This window comes from Tamandua tetradactyla, chromosome 8 (genome assembly GCF_023851605.1).
Source record: "Tamandua tetradactyla isolate mTamTet1 chromosome 8, mTamTet1.pri, whole genome shotgun sequence".
In the NCBI taxonomy this organism is placed as follows: Eukaryota; Metazoa; Chordata; class Mammalia; order Pilosa; family Myrmecophagidae; genus Tamandua; species Tamandua tetradactyla.
The window spans coordinates 58216747-58236602 of NC_135334.1; the positions used below are offsets into that span (position 1 = coordinate 58216747).

General features: G+C 38.5%; 1 protein-coding gene across 7 annotated transcripts in view; it reads left to right on the plus strand.

Moving 5' to 3' along the window:
• Window positions 1-19856, plus strand: part of LOC143644408 (uncharacterized) — a 168199-nt gene that overhangs the window by 123466 nt on the left and 24877 nt on the right. For 5 of the 7 annotated variants that reach the window (XR_013156672.1, XR_013156670.1, XR_013156671.1 and 2 more), the window contains one exon: window positions 14542-15967. The exons of the other annotated variants lie outside the window; for them this stretch is intronic. Coding sequence is in view for 1 of the 5 variants with exons in the window: in XM_077113346.1 (XP_076969461.1) it covers window positions 14542-14687 (146 nt within the window). In the remaining 4 variants the exon portion in view is untranslated. Of the gene's footprint in view, window positions 1-14541; window positions 15968-19856 lie in introns of those variants that run through there. 7 annotated transcript variants of the gene reach the window in all.

The following is a 19856-nucleotide window of genomic DNA, read 5'->3' on the forward strand; positions in this document are numbered from 1 at the left end:
AAGGGCTGGAAGTGCCTTTATTTGGGATTTGGACCCCCAAGGATGTGTTTTACTTTCCTATGGCCACTGTACAAAAAATCACAAACTGGGTAGCTTAAAACTACAGGAGTTTATTGTCTCACAGGTCTGGAGGCTAGTAGTCTGAAATCCAGGTATCAGTATGGCCATGCTTCCTCTAAAGTCTGTAGGGAAGAATCAGTTCCATGCTTCTCTCCTGGCTTCTTGTGGTGGCTTACCAGCAATCCATGGCTTCTCCCATCTGTCTGCATTTCCATGGTTAAGTGTCCAGTCTAACCTAGGTTTAACTTCTTTCATTCCATCTGTAATGACCCTATTTCCAAATAAAATCTCATTCTACCAAGTAGGACTTCAAAATATCTTTTTTGGGGGACAAAATTCAGTCCGTTACAGAGATTGAACTTGAATTCCAGTTCTATCACTTATAAGATTGATAATTCTAGGTGAGTTTCCTCATCTGAATAATAGGGATAATAATACTTATTCTACATGCCTCATAATATTATATATCTATATCTGTACCTATATATGTTCCTTGAGTAAAATGGGAACAAACTCAGTTTGAAGCTGAGTCCAGATGTCTCTGTATATAATCTAGAGGAAGTTATTAGCCCATGACTTACATTGACAACGAAAAAAGATTAATTTAAAATGGGAGCATCCATCCTACAGAATAAAAATGACACATTGGGCTTTTGTATAAGCACAAAGACAATAGATAATATGCAGTGCATTCTAGTATTTAGCCTCTTGCTCTTGCTCAACCAAGGGACAGAGGAAATGGTTAATTGAGTGTAGTTAATGATTAGCATTAATGGCCAAGAGATTAAGTTTTGGAGTCAGACAGACATGGGCTTAATTCTGTTAGCTCTATATTTACCAGCAAAGAAGCTTTAGGCAAGTTACCTAACTTCTCTAAGGTTCCTTTCTACATCTGTAAAATGGGAGTAATAAAAGTACCTACCCCTCAGACTGTTGTAAAGATTAAAGCAAATAACGTAAGTGCACGACACTTAGGAAACCCTCTATAAATGTGGTGGGTTCTCATTACCATTTCACTCTGCTTTTTCCTCTTTGCTTGCTGATTACTACACATCTATTTTTCCATCTTTATACCATTCCAAGTGGAATGATGGCTTTCAGGTAGAGAATTCTGTCTCTCAGACAGCAACTGCTCCAAGTGAAGCCAGCCTTCTATAAAGAGGAAAAGATTTCCTCCTATGCTCTCTGTACAATGACTCCCACCAGTTTTTATATTTCTGGGGAAGCTTCTCTATTTGTGCAGACCAGCAACTTTTTTCTATTCATAGTTGAGCAATTAACTTCATGTCTTTGCTCAGTTACTTTTGATAGAACACAAGGATAGGAGGATTTTTTTTTTATTAATTAAAAAAAATTAACAAACAAAACATTAGGATATCATTCCATTCTACATATACAATCAGTAATTCTTAATATTATCACATAGTTGCATATTCATCATTTCTTAGAACATTTGCATCGATTTAGAAAAAGAAATAAAAAGACAACATAAAAAGAAATAAAACGATAATAGAGAAAAAAAGATTATACATACCATACCCCTTACCCCTCGCTTTCATTTACCACTAGCATTTCAAACTAAATTTATTTTAACATTTGTTCCCCCCATTATTTATTTTTATTCCATATGTTCTACTCTTCTGTTGATATAGTAGCTAAAAGGAGCATCAGACATAAGGTTTTCACATTCACAGAGTCTCATTGTGAAAGCTACATCATTGTTCAATCATCATCAAAAAACATGGCTACTGGAACACAGCTCTACATTTTCAGGTGGTTCCCTCCAGTCGAATGGGAGGATTTTATACTCTGACTTTGGACAGCAAGAAGATATGCAATATAGAGCCAAAGATAAAATGGAATTTACTGTATAGCCATTTCATAGCTATTATTGCATTGGCTGAATGAGGTTATTTGATTTATTATGAATCTTAAAAGGGGGGCTTTTCAGTAATTTTGAACAAGGAGCCAGAAATTCCAGCTATAGCATTATATTCTGGTATGTGTGTGTGAGTGTGAGTGTGTGTGTTTCACTTAAAAGGCATTTATTGAAACCCTACTATGTTCTATTCTCTGGGGAGGGATACAAAGCTTAATAAGTCATGGTTCCTTCCCTCATAGGAACTTATAAACCTATGTGGTAGATAGAAGGACACAGATCATGGAAGGGAATAAAGAAGCAGGGAAGGCAGGATGTGCTGAGTGTGATCCCCCTTTTCTGGGTTGGGATTAAGCGTACGGGATGGTGGAATAAGGGAGCAAAAAGATCATAGACTGTGCATCACCACCTGGACTTGAATCCTGTACCTATCCTTATTACTTAAGTTACCGTAAGCAAGGCACTCGCCCTCTCTAAGCCAGTTTTCTACTTTATACAAAAAGAGTAATATTGTTTCCTTTAGAAGGCTGATGTGAGGATTAATTGAGATAAAGTTCATAAAGTACAAAGCATGATGCTGGGCTTATTGAAGAAAATAAATATTAGCTATTATAAATAACAGAATGATGAGTATCCCCAGGATATAAGTAGTATTAAAACTTTTAAATATACAGGGTCAGTGGAGGAGACTTAGCGAAAGTGACCTTAACTCTAGTCCTAGCAGCATGGTTTCTGTGGAGCATCTTCCCAAATGTACAGCTTCTGCTTTACCAGTAAATGTAAAGTCCTTCTAGCTAAAGACTTGCCACTCTTTTGACACAGATGGTGACATCCTGTGGTCACTTCCCTCCCTTAGTCAAACATTAGGTGTGGTTTCATGGGAACCCCTCCCAAGGCGGTGGATTATCTGGCAGTAACAGAGAAACAGGAAGAACAGTGGTTTCTATTGAGAGAAGAGACTACGTATTTTCAGTAAATAATTCTTCCAATTTTATCAGTTCCTTGACCAAATGCTGAGCAAACTATAACATGAAAGGATAAGGAAGCAAAGACACAGCTTTTGGAAAAGCTGAAAGCCCTGATGTTAGAAGCAACTCATGCCATCCATAGCATGCTGAATAAGATGATGGCTGACGACAGCTCTGTGGCTAGGATAACTGCTCCGGCAGAGCTGGGAACAGGAGAGTGTAATTACACCTTCTCAGTGAAGCTGCTGTTCTGCGCTAGAATCTCATGTTTCATTTAACAGAATTAGGAAACTGATCCAGATTTGAGTACATAACCACTGAACGGAAGCTAACCTGGCTCATTTATCATATAGAACTCCTTGATTTATGGGAAATATGGGGTTTCTAGCAGGGGAAATGAGTTAATAGGTGAGATAATTGTTATTGTTCATAAGAAATACCTCTGTGGTCTTTCCTTCATTTTTTTCCCCTATTTTTTATGTTATATTCTTTTTCTTTTTTTTCTTGAGAAAAACCAAAAGCAAATGATTGTGGGAGGGCTAAGTTTTAAGAGTAGTTGCTTTGCTACTCAGGAAACCCAGACCCAGAAGCTTCTATGAGCATTTATGAATAGGTTAGCACCATGTTCTCGATGAACCTGTGGTGTGTGACTAGCAAGGGTGTATTACCCTTTCTAGCTGAAACTGGTTTCCCTGTTCCAGAGGCTCTTGATGGCCTGCTGGCTGGGATGGCAAGGAACCATATATCTGAGGCTAACTGATGTCTTTGTGGTGCTGTATCGTTCCATATGGGCAGGATTCTGATTTAGAGGCATTCAGCCATAATCCAACAGATGTTAGCTTCTCCCCATTGGTTCCTCAGCCAAGCGCTTGGCCTCCACTTCTTTTGTTTGTTTATTTCTTTTTAAGTGTAATTAACGCTTTTTGTTATTCCTCTTAACTTGATGTCTCTTTTTTTTATCATATAGTTATGTATTTGTGAACATTTTTAGGACATTTGCATCACTCCAGAAAAAGAATAAAAAGATAAAAAACTTATATATCCCATATCCCTTACCCCTCCCTCTCTTTGACTCCTAGTCTTGCAGTCTACCCAATTACTTTTTACCCCTTATCCCCTACCCATATTATTTACTTATTTTTTTTGGCCTTATTTTTCTACTCATCTGTCCATGCCCTGGATAAAGGGACCATCAGCCGTAAGGTTTTCACAATCATGCGATCATACTGTATGAGCTACATAGGTATACAATTGTTTTCAAGAATAAAGGCTACTGGAATATTAGCTCAACAATTTCAGGTATTTCCTTCTAGCTATTTTAATATACTAAGAACTAAAAAAGACATCCATACAAAGCATAAGAATAAACTCCAGAATAATCTCTTGTCTCTATTTGAAGTCTCTCAGCCACTGAAACTTTATTTTGTCTCATTTCTCTTTTCCCCCTTTTGGTCAAGAAAGCTTTCTCAATCCCATGATGCTGGGTCCCAGCTCATCCCTGGGAGTCCTGTCCCATGTTGCCAGGATGATTTACACCCCTGGGCCTCATGTCCTACATAGGGGGAAGGGCAGTGAGCTCCCCTGCCAAGCTGGCTTAGAGAAAGAGGCCACATCTGCGTACAAAGAGGTTCTCTGGGGGTGATTCTTAGACATAATTATAAGTAGGCCTAGCTTCTCCTTGGCCGGAATAAGTTTCATAGGGGCAAGCCTCAAGATTGAGGGTTTGACCTATTAAATTGGTTGTCCCCACTGCTTGTGAGGATATCAGCAATTCCCATTTGGGGAAGTTGAATATTTCCTTCTTTCTCCCCAGCCCCCCCAAGGGGACTTTGCAAATATTTTTTAATTTTCTGCCCATGTTACCCTGGGATATATCAGGGCATCACACTAACCTGTACAAACCCACAAGATCTCATTCCCTATTCAAGATTCCATATAATTATGGTGTTCGAATAAACTGATTATACAAATTAAATTAGATAGTGTGCTACCCAAAATATAAATTTTCACCAAATATATATCTCTTTCTTTGGTCTCACACAGAAGTTGAAGTTTTTAAATATAGACCATATCATCCTTTATTCTGTATTATGATTTAATCTTAGCCAGATCAGCTTCATTCATATCTCTAGTTGTAGTCTGATCACTTTTCCAACTTTTTAAACAGTTGCTGTATGAGGTAGTGTTCACTTTCATAGCTTCAGAGCTCTAACTCTGAGTCTCAGGTGTCACACAAATACCCAAAGTTCTAAGAAATGATCAGGTCATATACATATAGCTCAGCTTATCAGAATTTAGAAGTAGCAGTTACAACTTCAGAATAATTGTGACTGCTGTAAGAGCTTACAATCTAAGAACCTTTATAATAGGCTTCAACCTGAGAGATGTATGCTCTCAATTTAAATTCTCCGAGTCTGTGTATTATAGTTAGTCCATATGAATGAGGCATGATATTTGTCTTTTTGTTTCTGACATTTCCTTCAACATACTGTCCTCAAGATTCATTCACCTAGTTGCATGCCTCACAACTTCATTCCTTCTTGCAGTTTCTCAGCTGTCTGTTATATGTATACACCACAGTTCCCTCTTTTATTTCTCAGTTGATGTATCCTTAGGCCACCTCCATCCATTACAAATCACGAACACTGCCACCATAAACACCAGTGTACATATGTCCATTCATGTCCCCACTCTCATTTCCTCCAATTGTACAACTAGCAATGGGGTTGTAAGATCATATGGCAACCCCATCCCTAGCCTCCTGTGGAGCCACCACACTGCCCTCCAGAGGGGCTGCACCACTCTGCTTCCCTCCCAGCAGTGAATATGTACATCTCTCTCTCCACATTTTCTCTGGCACTTGCATCTCTGTTCATTTTTAAAGTTTTATTCTCACACCATGCAATTCAACCTAAGTGAAAAATAAATGGTTCCTGGAATAATCACATAGCCATGCCATCACCACCACAATCTATATGACTGCATTTCCTTTACTTCTGCAAAGAATCCCAAACCCCACCCCCCACTGACATTTAATTTTGGCATATTGCTTTTATTACATTCAATGGATGCATATTACAATGTTACTGTTAACTATAGATCCTAGTTTGCATTAACATTTTGCAAACTTGACATTCATTTGTTCTCCCTCACGCAAAAGCATTCTTATATTTGTACATTTAATAACCATCATTGTCCACTTTAGGCATTGCTAAATTTTACCATCTCAGTCTTTACCCTCTATCTTTCCTTCTGGTGTCATACATGGGTGATCTCCACTTCTAAAAGCATTATTTTTATAAGGATTGTAGCACCTAGAGACTCTATTAGCATTAAAATGGTTGAATATATGTTGATTTTAATGATAATCATAACATCTAGTACCATTATTGTGCTTCCAGAGTAGAGAAGTTTAGGGAATAAAGATTTGCCTATGGGGAACCCCCCAGCTTCTGTTCAAACTTCAGAACCCTTGGAGAGTGGCTCGTATTCAGTTTATAGGCTTTAAATCTGAAAATCTTCTTTAGGATTATACTCAGCACCCAGCACAGTGTCTAGCAATGAGAGATGTTCAGTCACTCTTTTTAAAGTATTTAATTCAACATTCATTATCTCCTTTAATATTCACAACAACCCTGAAAGCTGAATATTATTAGCTCCAGATTGTAAATAAAGTGTGTTTCAAAGCCATATACAGAGTTGTACATGCGATCAGGTGTTGCAGGGATGGGAAAAGGTTTCTCTATCACTACTTGCTCTCTGAACTTAATGTGGGAGAATCAAGGAAATTAATGTTGTTTATATGAAGACTTCTCGGACTTCCACAAAATGAGAGGAGTAGCTCTATTAGAAGTTTGACTAGAAAAGGGACTTGAAACCATGCTTACTAGGAAAGGTGGAAGCAAGTGGAGATGTTTGACTTGGAGAAGAGAATGCTTGGGGGATGTAATAGCCATCTTCACATAGCCCAGGGCTGACTCAGCAGAAGACACCCTCTTGTCCTGTTAGAGGCCCAGCAGCAGAACATAGTGCTAATTTTACAGAAACCAAGTTTGATTCAACAAAGGGAAAAACATTCTATCCCATGCTGCTGTTTAGAAATAGAATAGGTCACCTTGTTCTAGTAACCCCCCCCCCCCCCCCATTGAAGGTGTTCAAGGAGAGACCATATGATCACTTGATAGAGATATTGTAAAAGGAATTCAAATATTGGCTAAGGGGAGAAGGGCATTGGGGTATATGAATATCTCCTTTTTGTCTCCTAGAACCCAATCCATTAGTCTTTAATCTTGAATTTGAATTTTAAGCCAGATATGAACATATTTGTAAGAAAACTAATAATAGATTAGGTAGGAGTCCTTTAGCCTTCAACCTCCACCTGGATAGGATCTCTGTCTATGTGATACACCATTGTGTGCCTGTAACCAAGAAATTAGGATTTAAGGTATGATTTTGATTATTGGATCATTGTATACCTATTCCTTTTTGCTTTCTGGTATATTGGAGTAGAGAGAGGGAAATACCTGAAATCTCTAAATTGTAATCCAGCTGCCTTAATCTCTGGTAATGATTCTATAACCTTTATCTTGTGCCCTTGTGATTGTAAAACCTTGTGACTAACCCTCATTTGTACCCATTTATCCAGTTTTTCAATTTTAGGGTTTTGTAATCACTAAAGACAGTCCCTAATGTTTATTAATGAAGGGTCTTGGGTCAGCCCAAACCCACCCCAAGTCCAAAGTTACCTTGATAACAAGACTGGATCTAACTAAAATAGGCCCACCTGACATGTGCAGTAGCTTAGACTTTCACCTACAAGTCATCTATACCTCATTATAATACTAAAAATCATGCCCATCATCATATTAAGGCCACCATTTCTTTTTTTTAAAAAAAATTTATTTATTTTTTATTTGTGATACATAACCACATACAAACGCATTCTTATCATATGATCTTTCCGTTCTTGTTATATAATCAATAACTCACACTATCATCACATAGTTGTATATTCATCATCATGATCATTTCCTAGAACATCTGCATCAATTCAGAAAAAGCAATAAAAAGAAGACAGAAAAAAATTCATACATACTATACTCCTTATCCCTCCACTTCACCAATCACCAGCATTTCAATCTACTAAATTTATTTTAACATTTGTTCCCCCTATTATTTATTTATTTTTAATCCATATGTTTTACTTCTTTGTCGATAAGGTAGACAAAAGGAGCATCAGACACAAGGCTCTCACAACCACACAGTCACACTGCGACAGCCTTATCATCATACAATTATCTTCAAGAAACATGGCCACCGGAGCACAGCTTCATATTTTCAGGCAGTTCCTTCCAGCCTCTCCATTACACCTTAACTAAACAGATGATATCTATTTAATGCATAAGAATAACCTCCAAGATAATCTCTTGACTCTGTTTGGAATCTCTCAGCCACTGACATTTTACTTTGTCTCATTTTACTATTCCCCCTTTTGGTCAAGAAGATTTTCTGAATCCCTTGATGCTGAGTTCCAGCTCATTCTAGGATTTCTGTCCAACGTTGCCAGGAAGGTCCACACCCCTGGGAGTCATGTCCCACGCAGAGGTGGGGAGGGCAGTGAGTTTGCTTGCTGTGTCAGGCCACCATTTCTTACATATGTTCTGTGACTAAGCTTGAAATCAATCTGCGCATGCTTAATAATTAGATCACCTCTAAGTATATCACCAGGAGCCACTGTGTTCATTATCCTAAAACCTGCCCATTTTTTGATTATACAAAACTATGAGAATTACTACAGTTCAAGGAGACAGATTTTGGGCTGATAGGACATGTGATCTCCTCCTACATACCTAGTAATAACCATTTTCTTTCTTTGATACCCAATATCTCAGGAATTGGTCATTTGAGCAACGGGCAAAAGAATCCACTACCTTTGTCCAGTAACATTCCCAGCACCTGTCACTGTGCCTGACACATAGCACACCTTTATTAACACGTATTGAATGAATTGATGGACTCCTGGGTTCACTGGGGAACCTGATTTCTCCTTTTTAAGAACTTATGGAGTGTGATAGGAATGAAAACTGAACCAAATCAAACTTCTTGTTCTTTACTATATAGGTTTATGAGTTTGTTGAGAGGAAAAAGTTTTTATTTATTTGTGTCTTCTGAAGACATGCCTCCACATGTGTATTTTTTGTAAGCCTCACTAGCTCAGAAACCGTGAATAGACAATGTAGAAGCCAACCTGTGTATTCCTGCAATGAGAGGACCAGAAGGGGCCTGAGAGATGCCTTGCTCTGTCTGCTGTTACGTATATTCAGGAGTGAAGGAACATAAATTAACAGGCAAAATACCATAATCCAACATAAGGAAACATTCCAGAGGTAACACTGGAGAAACCCCAGAGGAAGAAAAATGATTGTGTCTGGCACGTAGTAGAGGATCAATTCAGTGTTTTGAATGAATGAACAAATGGAGCATGGTTATGTCAGGGTGGAGTGCTGGACTTAGATTCAGAAAACCTGGTTTTCCCTCTGTATTTGTCTCTGTGACCTTTACATGTTCTTTATCCTCTAGCTGTCATTTTGCGCTACCTGGTATAGTTATAGAGTTAGGAGATCATGGTTGTCAGGACTGGTTGGTAGCAGTGGAAATAAAGAGAAGTGAATTGCTTCAAGAGCCATTTTAAAGGGGTAGGGTAGAGTAAACAGAATTATGTAAATAGGCGAGGAGGTGAGAGTGAGAAAGTAGTCAAGATAACACCTAGACTTTTTTTTTTTTTTTTTTTTTTTTTTTTTTTAAAGGAAAGACAGAGAGAAGGAAGGAAGGAAGGGAAACATCTTTAAACATTTTCTTGTTTTATTGTATTCTGTTTCTCCGTTTTTGTTACATGGGCTGGGGCCGGGAATCGAACCGAGGTCCTCCGGCATAGCAGGCAAGCACTTTGCCCGCTGAGCCACCGCGGCCCACCCAACACCTAGACTTTTGACTTATGCAGTTGGATGGAGTGATGTTTACAGAGATAGGAACAAGCAAACAGAACAAATGAGAGAAGAAGCTGATGCACCACACCTCTGGCCCCCAGCAAACCACATACTCAGGAACATACTGGTGCTTTGGCTTTTCCCCTACCTCCATGATTCCAAGAATAGGTCCTTTATAAAACATATGGATTAAAAATAAACAAATAATAGGGGGAATACTAAAATGTTAAAATAAATTTAGTAGATTGAAATGCTGATGATCGGTGAAGGGGAGGGATAAGGAGTATGGTATGTATGAATTTTTTTCTGTCTTTTTATTGCTTTTTCTGAATTGATGCAGATGTTCTAGGAAATGATCATGATGATGAATATACAACTATGATGATAGTGTGAATTATTGATTATATAACAAGAACGGAAAGATCATATGATAAGAATGTGTTTGTATGTGGTTATGTATCATAAATAAAAAATAAATAAATTTAAAAAAGAGAGGGAGGGGTAAGGGGTATGGTATGTATGAATTTTTTTCTGTTGTCTTTTTCTTTTTCTGAATTGATGCAAATGTTCTAAGAAATTATCATGATGATGAATATGCAACTATGTGGTGATATTGTGAATTACTGATTATATGTGTAGAACAGAATGATCATATGTTAAGAATGTTTGTGTTTCTTTGTTGTCATATTTAAACAAAAAATTTAATTAATTAAAAAAAAAAAAGAATAGGCCCTTTAGGTGAGAGCTGGAGCAGACCCAGTAGCTTCAAATGTGACAAAGCCCGGAGGTTATCCCATATCTTTCTGGGGCTGAAGTAACAGCCCTTAAGTCATGCATTCATCTTTTCTTTTACTGCTAAGGCAGCACCAGAGGCAAATATTGGAGATCTGGGATCCACAAATTTAAAATTATAAAGAAAGGGAAAGCTACACGTTTAGAAGCTGGTTTCCTGCCAAAGCTTTGCTTCATTTAATGCACTCGCCCACACTCTCCCTGGTTTCCAAAGATCAACTGCAGGTTCATCCCCTGCAGTCTATGTCAGTGCCTCTAGTCCTTGGTGCAAAATAAATGAAACTAGAAGGGAAATAAATGAAGCTCCCCAAGGACTGGGGGTAGTTGGGGAGGAATTAGTTGAGTGGCAAATGGAGGGAATGTCAAGATGAGAATCAATATGTAATGAAGAGAACAGAGATCTCCCCGTGAGCACTGAGCTATCATTGTACTACCGTAAGCACAGCACAGCACTACCTTAAGTGCTGCAGGCCTGGGGAAGTGAGCTGACCCCAGCTAAAGCCCTGCTGTGGTGTAGAGAAAACTGACATCCCATGGCGTCTTCTGAATATTGCTACAAAAAGAGGACCCAGGCTTTATGCAGCAGGAACATAGACATGGAAGAGACAAAGGTGTGTGGGGGTGGGGTGGGAGTGGGGGTGTCAAATGTAAAATTTGAGAAAATATGCTTGCCACTTAAAAAAAGAATATGTTTTATTGCTTTTGTGTCTAATTACAAAAGCAATGTATATAGCTAGATTGTAAGCTGTTAAAGCAGTCACATACTTCTGGATTTTGAGAGGCTATTTTATATATGTATGACCTGATGTTTAGAGATGAGAACAAATCCGATCAGGTCAGGATTAAGGGAATTCAGAACACAGAATACAGAAGTTCTGTATTTTAAAACTTCATCTACTCTTTGAGACTGGGCCAGTTTGAAAATATTATGTACCCCAGAAAAGTCATGTTTTAATCCTGATTTAATTTTGTGGAGGCAGCACTTACTTTTAATCCTGATTTAATACTGTACATTGGAAACTTTTGATTAGAATATCTCCACAGAGATGTGACACCCAATCGGGGGTGTGACCTCTTGATTAGCTAGAGATGTGATTCTGCCCATTCCATGTATGTCTTGATTAGTTTACTGGAATCCTTTAAAAGAGAAAACATTTTGGAGAGAATCAGAAATGACAAAGCCAACAGAAACTTCAGAGCAGAGCTGACACCGATGCAAACACATGGAGAACAGAGACACCAATGTCTGGAGATGCTTAGAGCCCAGCAGGTATTGCCATGAGATGTTAAGCAAGCCAGAACCAGGAGAGAGCCAAGGGAAGCCAAGAGATGAAAGCCGGCCCCAAAGAAGCAAAATGAGGACCCCCCCCCCCCCCACGCACCACCACGACCACCACAGGAACAGAGGCTGAAAGCAACAGAGACCAGAAGCAAGGGACAAGCAGATGCCAGCCACGTGACTACCCAGCTGACAGAGGTGTTCCTGAACCATGGGCCTTTCTTGAATGACGTTAAGCTCTTGTTGGTACCTTGGTTTGGACACTTTCACTTCCTTAGAACTATAAACTTGTAATTTGTTAAATTCCGCTTTTTGAGGGCCATTCCAGTTCTGGTGTGTCACATTCTGGTAGCTCACAAACTAACACAGAGACCAAAGGAAGAAAAGTTTATTTTGTCCAGAACCTAAATATTCTGTAGCACATAATATAACTCAATCTGTCTGGATAGATCATTTAAACAATCCAGACACAGGGAGCCTAGAATAAGAATGAGACCTTTTAATCTTGTATAGCTTAATGTAATGCCTGGATACATCCCGAAGTATATTAAACAGATAATTGAAAAGTATTGGCAAAGTCCCTTGAAGGATGGGAGAAAAATTACGGAACTATTAAACTTTAACACTGGGAAACCCCTGATACTGTGTCAAACATTAGTGACACCAAAATCAATAGGCCAAGCCCTGATCTTGATGCTTATGTATGTAGCAGAGAAGCTTAGTCTACCTATAGGTATGCCTAGGAATTACTCCTGGAGGACCTCTTTTGTTGTTCAGATGTGGCCTCTCTCTCTAAGTCCAAATCTGCAAGTGAAATTATTACCCTCCAGGGTTAATATGACATCCAGGGGTGAAAGTCTCCCTGACGGCCTGGGAGATGACTCCCAGGGATGAATCTCATCTTGGCACCGTGGGATCAACAGTTCCATCCTGACTAAAAGGGGGAAAAGATGTATAACAAATAAGGTATCAGTGGCTGGGAGAGTTCAAATAGAGTTGAGAGGCTACACTGGAGGTCACTCTTATGCATGCTTCAGTTAGATATTGCTACCTATTATAACCTGCCAAACCCCAACCAAAACCATTACAGTCAATCCTAAAGAATACCTAGGGCATTACACAAGATTCTACAAAGGTTTCATGCACTAGGGTAACTCTCTAAAACCTACAACCTTCAGATTTGTTCCTAGACCAGACAAGTCTTGAAATGTAGAAGGGCCAGCCTTTCCAGAATATCAGCTAGTTCCATCCCCCATCCCATATTAGTGACCACCCTTTCCAACATGAAAAACTTAGAATGGGCATAGCCCCAAAACCCTTAAAGAGTGGGAGAAAGATCACAGGTGATGCTGGAGTATAAGAGAGAAGATAAGATTTAACAAATGAGTGTGACTGCTGAATCATCATATGGATATTTCTGTTGGTCTCCAATGTTTTGGAGCAGTTAGAAGAAAAAAAATCTTGAAACTGTAACCCATACCAAACTTTAAAACCTATTCTATAAATACTTCTTAAAATGTACTTGGAGGGGGTGCAAGGGTAGTTCAGTGGTAGAATTCTTGCCTGCCATGCGGGAGACCCAAATTCGATTCTCGGCCCATGCACTTCCCCCTAAAAAACAAGAAGACAAACAAACAAATAAAATTCAACAAGTGGTGCTGCAGTAACAGGATACTCACATGGAAAAAGAATGAAATGTGAGCCCCGCCATACAGCATACGAAAACAAAAACAAACAAAAAAACCCTAAAAAAAAAAAAGTACTTGGAAATTTATTGCTTTTTTTAATAAATGTATAATTCACAATAAAAGAAAAAGAACGTTAAAAAAAAAAAAGAAAGTTAGAATAGGCTCAGCCCAAATACCCCTAAATAATGGGAGAAAGATCAAAGGTAATGGTGAAGTTATACAAATAAGTATGACTGCTAAATCACTATATTGCTATTTCTTTTAATATCTAGTATCTTAGAGCAGCTAGAAGTAAAAACCTAAAATTGTGGAATTGTAACCCATACCAAACTCTGAAATCTGTTCTACCACTAACTGTTGCAATGTGCTTTGAAATTTATTGCTTGATTGTATATATGTTATTTTTCAAAAAAAAAAGAAAAAAATAGATTGTGATGATAAATACACAACTATGTGATGATATTGTGACCATTGATTGTACACTTTGGATGATAACATGGTATGTAAATACATAATATATTAATTAAAATAAAAATTAAAAAATTTGAAAGATTAAAAAACAAAAACAATATTAATATTCCTGGTGGGAATACTAAAAAATACAGAGAAATAAAATATATAAATAAGTATTCAACTTTAATCCCACCAACCACTCTCGTGCCATTTGATGAATAGTTACTGAATGCTGACTAGCTGAGGTACAATTATTTAAGGCCCACAGCAACCCTAAGACTTAGTAATGTTATTGCCCTTTAATCAGTGAAGGTACTGAGGTTCAGAGAGGTTGAGATTTGCCTGAAGTCACACAGCTGGCAATGGTGGAGTCTAGATTTGAACCTGATTCTGTACCCCAATTTTCACGCAATATTTTATCTGTCTTGATCCACAGATAATACCAGAGATGCTGCTGCTTCATCAAATAATTCCAATTTTCAAGTGAAAACCATAACTCCAAAGAAAAAGATACCACGTAAAGATGGTTCAAAAAATGTGTTCTGCCTTTCAAGTGTTGCCACACTTCCTGCTAATTTGTAAACTCACCCATTGCAAAAGTGCTGTTTTGATTCTTCGTCCTTTCTGACAACCAAAACCGAAAGGGACTATCAGTTCACCACTTGGCCTGTGGCTTCCTCCTGCTTCTGTCTGAAATGAATTGTGGTTAGCACTCACTGCTTACCCTCTTCCTCCTGCAAGTCCCTCTTTGAAGCAGAACATTTTGATTAGTCCATTTTGACACCACGGACATTTTGAGACCCTAAAATTCCAGCCAATAAGCTATCACTTTAAAAAAAATAAACAAATGCTGCGTGCAACAATCTCATCCCATTTTTAAGCATCACCTTTTTTTCACCATGTCTTTGATTTCTGTCCCATCCTTGAATTCCCCCTATCTGACCTTAATTTCATCCCGACATTGTGGCAGAGTTTCTTTTGCACTGATCACTTCACGGTTTATTTTTTTAAGTCGAAAATTTAATGGCTTATTCTTTGTAGTAATGAATGAAGTGTGAATGTCAAAATATCATTAGCATCAAAATGGCCTCAACGAAAACATCATATACCCAGTATCCAGTCCTGACTACACAGCTTTGGTCCTCAGCCAATGTAGTCCTGACAACTTTAGATACTGTATGCACATCCTCCAGTATTAGCTGTCCCTGACTATTTCTGATAATTCTCCTGACGCTCTCAATACAGAGCTGTCATTAACAACAGGAACCTTGGGACCAACTGCCTCACTTCATACCTACCATTCACTGTGTGACCTTGGACATATCTTTTGTAGCTTCCCTGTACATCAGTCTCCTTGTCTGCAAAATGAGGAAAATGACAGTATCTATTTTGTAAGGTTGTTATGAGATCAAATACTTGTAAAGCTAAAGCTTTTAAAGCTCTTAGAATATGGTCTAACCTACTATTAAATGTTGGCTATTTAGACAAAGAATCATTTGCCCATCTTGTCTACCTCTCCCTCAAGAACCAATTGTCAAGATATATTTCTTAAATGCTGTTTTAAATGTTAGTAGTTTTCCAGTTTTATTTATTTATTGGCATTGGAAAAGTAATGCTTTCTTTCCTTTCATTTTATCTTTTTTTTTTACTATACATGCAGAGTAGTTTGCCAACAACTAGATACTGAGTAGAATTTTGCGGGCTCGCCAAAAAATTATAATAACTATTTATCATACTCTGTATATCCATATCTGTATCTATTTGTACATATACAAACATATGCATATAGCACATATTCTTTTGTAGTGACTTTCTGGACAACAGTTTTTATGTATCCAGTTTATTTAATAAATTTATTTCACTGCTACTCATTTTACATTGCAAAAGGTTGGCTAATAAAGAGTTGACAAGACTCGACATGACCTTGAATACTATGGTAAGGATGTTGCATTTTATTCTCTGTGTGATGAGGAACCGCTGATGGCTTCTGAGGAGGAGAGTGCCATAGTCTGTGTTTTAGGGAGCTCAGTCTGGTAGCAGTGGGAAAATTGGACCAAGAAGGAGATGGAGTCAGGAAGATCAGTTAATAACTCAGACTGAGAACATCAGTTAAGAACATCAGCTAAGACACGAGAATAATTTAGGGGTAGAATCAAGAGGACTTGAGAATGGAGTGGTGAGAGAAATGAAGGAGATAATTCTGAAAGTTTTTACTTTGGATGGCTGAGAGGGTGGTGAAGCTATGAAGGCAGACAGCCTTCTACACATTCTTAATTACAGAAAGGATTCAAAATCTTGAGGTTGCAGGGGATGGGGTTGGGGGAGAAGGAGAAAAACCATGAAAAATCAGAGTTCCAAGCAAACCTCTTCCTCAGCTAAAAAAAAGAATAACCTAAGTACACCCATGCTTTTGATGTCTGAATGTAAAACTAAACAAAAATGGAATGGTTAAAAAAATAAAACATACAAGGTTGATAATGATTTTCACTAAGTTGACAGAGATAATCAAGCACATTAAATATTACATTCCAAGCAGTGTCAAGAAGATGCTGAGATTTGTCAGAGATAATCAAGCACATTAAAAGTTATAATCCAAGCAGTGCCAGGCATACGCTAAATTCGTAAAGAAGCACACTCTTTCATCCTTGCAACTGTGGAATGTTTCCTCTCCCACGAGAGCAGCCAGAGCCCTAGGAAGAACCAAACAAGGCCACAGGCATTCCAACTACGTTCCTTTCGGGATGCCAGTGTTTTCCACTTTCATCCAAGATTCCTGAAGCCTGCGAGTTCAAGTGGGCAAAGAACAGAACAGAGGGACTGTCCTAGTGTGAGACCACGTGGCAGCCAGCCATGCAGCAGGGAGTGTCTGAAGACTTCAGCCCAGGAATAGGGTACTCACCACCAAACCACATTTCCTTCCCACCTCCCAAACACTCCAGCTGCCACAGGGAAAGTTCTTGAAAAGAAGAATGAAATTTTCCTATGTTGTGTCTGTGGGTTCTGTAAACTATATCTTCTAAATCAGAAATCCAGATGCATGACATAGTACTAATGGCAATTTAGGTAAAGGATATTTTAGAGGTGCTGAAAAGAAAATCTAGAGTTTACCAGTTTTCACAGTAAAAATGCATCATTTTGAAAACTAATTCCACAAATACATATTCAGCATTTACTAGGTGCCAAGCACTATTCTAGGCGCTAGTGGTAGAGTGGTGAACAAACAAATGGCATGTTATGTAGTGGGAATATGTCCCCTGCAAGGTAGTAAAAAAAAAAATTTTTTTTTTATTGTCTATGAACAATATTTTTACTGAGAAGTTAGGATTCAAGGGATAATTATGATTACTGTTATTCCCTTTTTACTTTCTGGTATATTAGAGTAAACAAAGGGAAATACCTGAAGTCTCTGAACTGTAATCCAGCTATCTTGAGCTCTGATAGAGATTTTATAGCCTCTATCTTGAATCTTGTGATTGTAAAAACCTCGTGATTGACCTTCACTTGTACCCATTTTATCTGGTTTTTCGACTTTGGAATCTTTTGCTCACTAAAGACAGCCCCTAATGTTTATTAATGAAGGGCCTTGGGTCAGCCCAGAATTAACCCATCCCAATTCAAAAATTGTCTTGATAATCTAAGCTGGATTTAACTAAAATGGGCCCACCTGACGTGCGCAGTAGCTTAGACTTTAACCTAAACGTGACCTATACCTCATTATAATACTAAAAATCACACCCATCATCATGTTAAGGCTACCATTTTCTTACATATGTTCTGTCACTAAAAATAGAATCTATTCGCACATGGCGAGTAATTAAATCATCTCTAATTACATCATCTGGAGCCACTGTACTCATTATTCTAAAACCTGCCCATCTTTTAATACTATAAAACTATCAGAAGTACTGCAGTTTGGGGAGACAGATTTTTAGGCCATTTGCTCTCCTGCTTTGTGCCTAGCAATAAACTTTCTCTCTTTGAAACCCTCTTGTCTAGAAAATTAGTCATTTAAAATCCTCAGCTTTTGTCCAGTGAGAATATGATCCATAAAGAACTTGATTCTGAGGCTTCTTTCAATTGGACAGGACATTATATTGCTGATCTTGAACTTTAACTTGAATTTTGGCAGAATCCTGTATTTTATGCATGATTGTTCCGTAAACCCACAACTTCTCTAAATGAAGGAGGAAGAGGAAAAGGAGGAGGAGGAGGATCAACTCAAACTCTGTCTGGTTGTCAGTGATATGGTCCTTAGCCTCAGGTGGGAAGTTATCTCTCTCTTCTCTGAGATCCCCTACTCTTCTCTGATCCTCTGAAAAGCGGTTGGATCATTGTATCATGTGCTATAATTATTTATGCATATGACTTATCGGTCTTTGTAGACTCCTTTGAAGCAGGCTCCTTTAACTTATCTCTCCAGACCTCTGTCCGGACACTCCCTTCCTTCTCTTCCCCTCCCCCACTGCCTTCCCTCCCCTCTGTTCCCCCTTTCCTTCCACACAGAGCTCTTTCCTAGTTCCCACATGGGCCAGGCTCTTTCATAGCCCCACACCTTTGTATACACAGTTTCTTGGTAAATACACTGATGAAACAACTTTCTCCTTTCTTTACTTGGGAGAACTATGATTATTCTTGGGACAATCAGTTCAGAAATTACTTCCTCTGTTAAGCCCTCAGTGACTTCTCTGGGTAATAAAGGGCCATGCCTTCTGGCTCTTACGGAGCTCTAGCATATCTCTGTTAGCTCATTTATGATCCTGTTTTGTTTTTTTTTTCTTTCATTATTTGTTTTTGGGTCCATAAATCCTGGGGGCAGAGTACTCATTTTATCCACCTGGGGCTCTGAAATTTTGCACCTTTGCCTGGAATTAAGAGGACCTCTATGAAAGTGTGTTGAGTAATTGACTTGTCTTCTGAATTATCAGGGAGATAACCACATGACTGGGGTGTTTCTAAGGCCCTCCTGTCTTTAAACACACACACAAAATGGCAACAACAACAAAGGAACAAAATAAAGCAAAAACTTTATTTGCTTTTCCTGGAAATCCCCCTCAGTGCTCATTCCTTGGCTTGAAGGCATTGAGACTTCTGTTAGAATACAAAGGCTATGAACATAGTAGGTAGAGGACTGAATAGAGAGAAAACCTAGGACCTACTTACTAATTGCAGCTCACTTTGCAAATAATTCTGTGACCTTGGCCAAACCCTGTCACCTCTATAGGTCTAGGTTTCTTTATTTATAAAGTGGAAATTGTAGTCAATCCAGAATGGTAAATCAACTTTGGTTTCTTTTCTCCAGTGATAATTTCAATGGAATAGTAGTGGTCTCCCAGAGAGCTATGTGGAGTACTGTGATGCTTAAGTCAGTAAAGACACTTAACTGGAAAGAATGTCGTGACCATTTATTTAGCGATTCCTGCTCAGAGACGGGAATGGGAAGTGAGGAATGTCTGCCTCAAATTTGCTGACACCGAATTGAATGGGTCATTGAGTTCCTTTTAGCTCAAGTATTCTGCATTTCATGATCCATGCAAGATCATATATAAAGTCAGTTCAATTTAGTTCAAGAGGATATGCAAGTATCTGCTGCATCCTAGGCAGTGAGCAGTGTGAGATGCAAGGAGAAATGAATAGTGCATGGGAGGTAGGTGATAAGTATTATCTCCATTTCGCAGATCATAGAAACTGAGGCTACACCGATGAGTGGAGAAGCTATAAGTCAGACTAATTTGACTCTAAGTGCTTTGCACC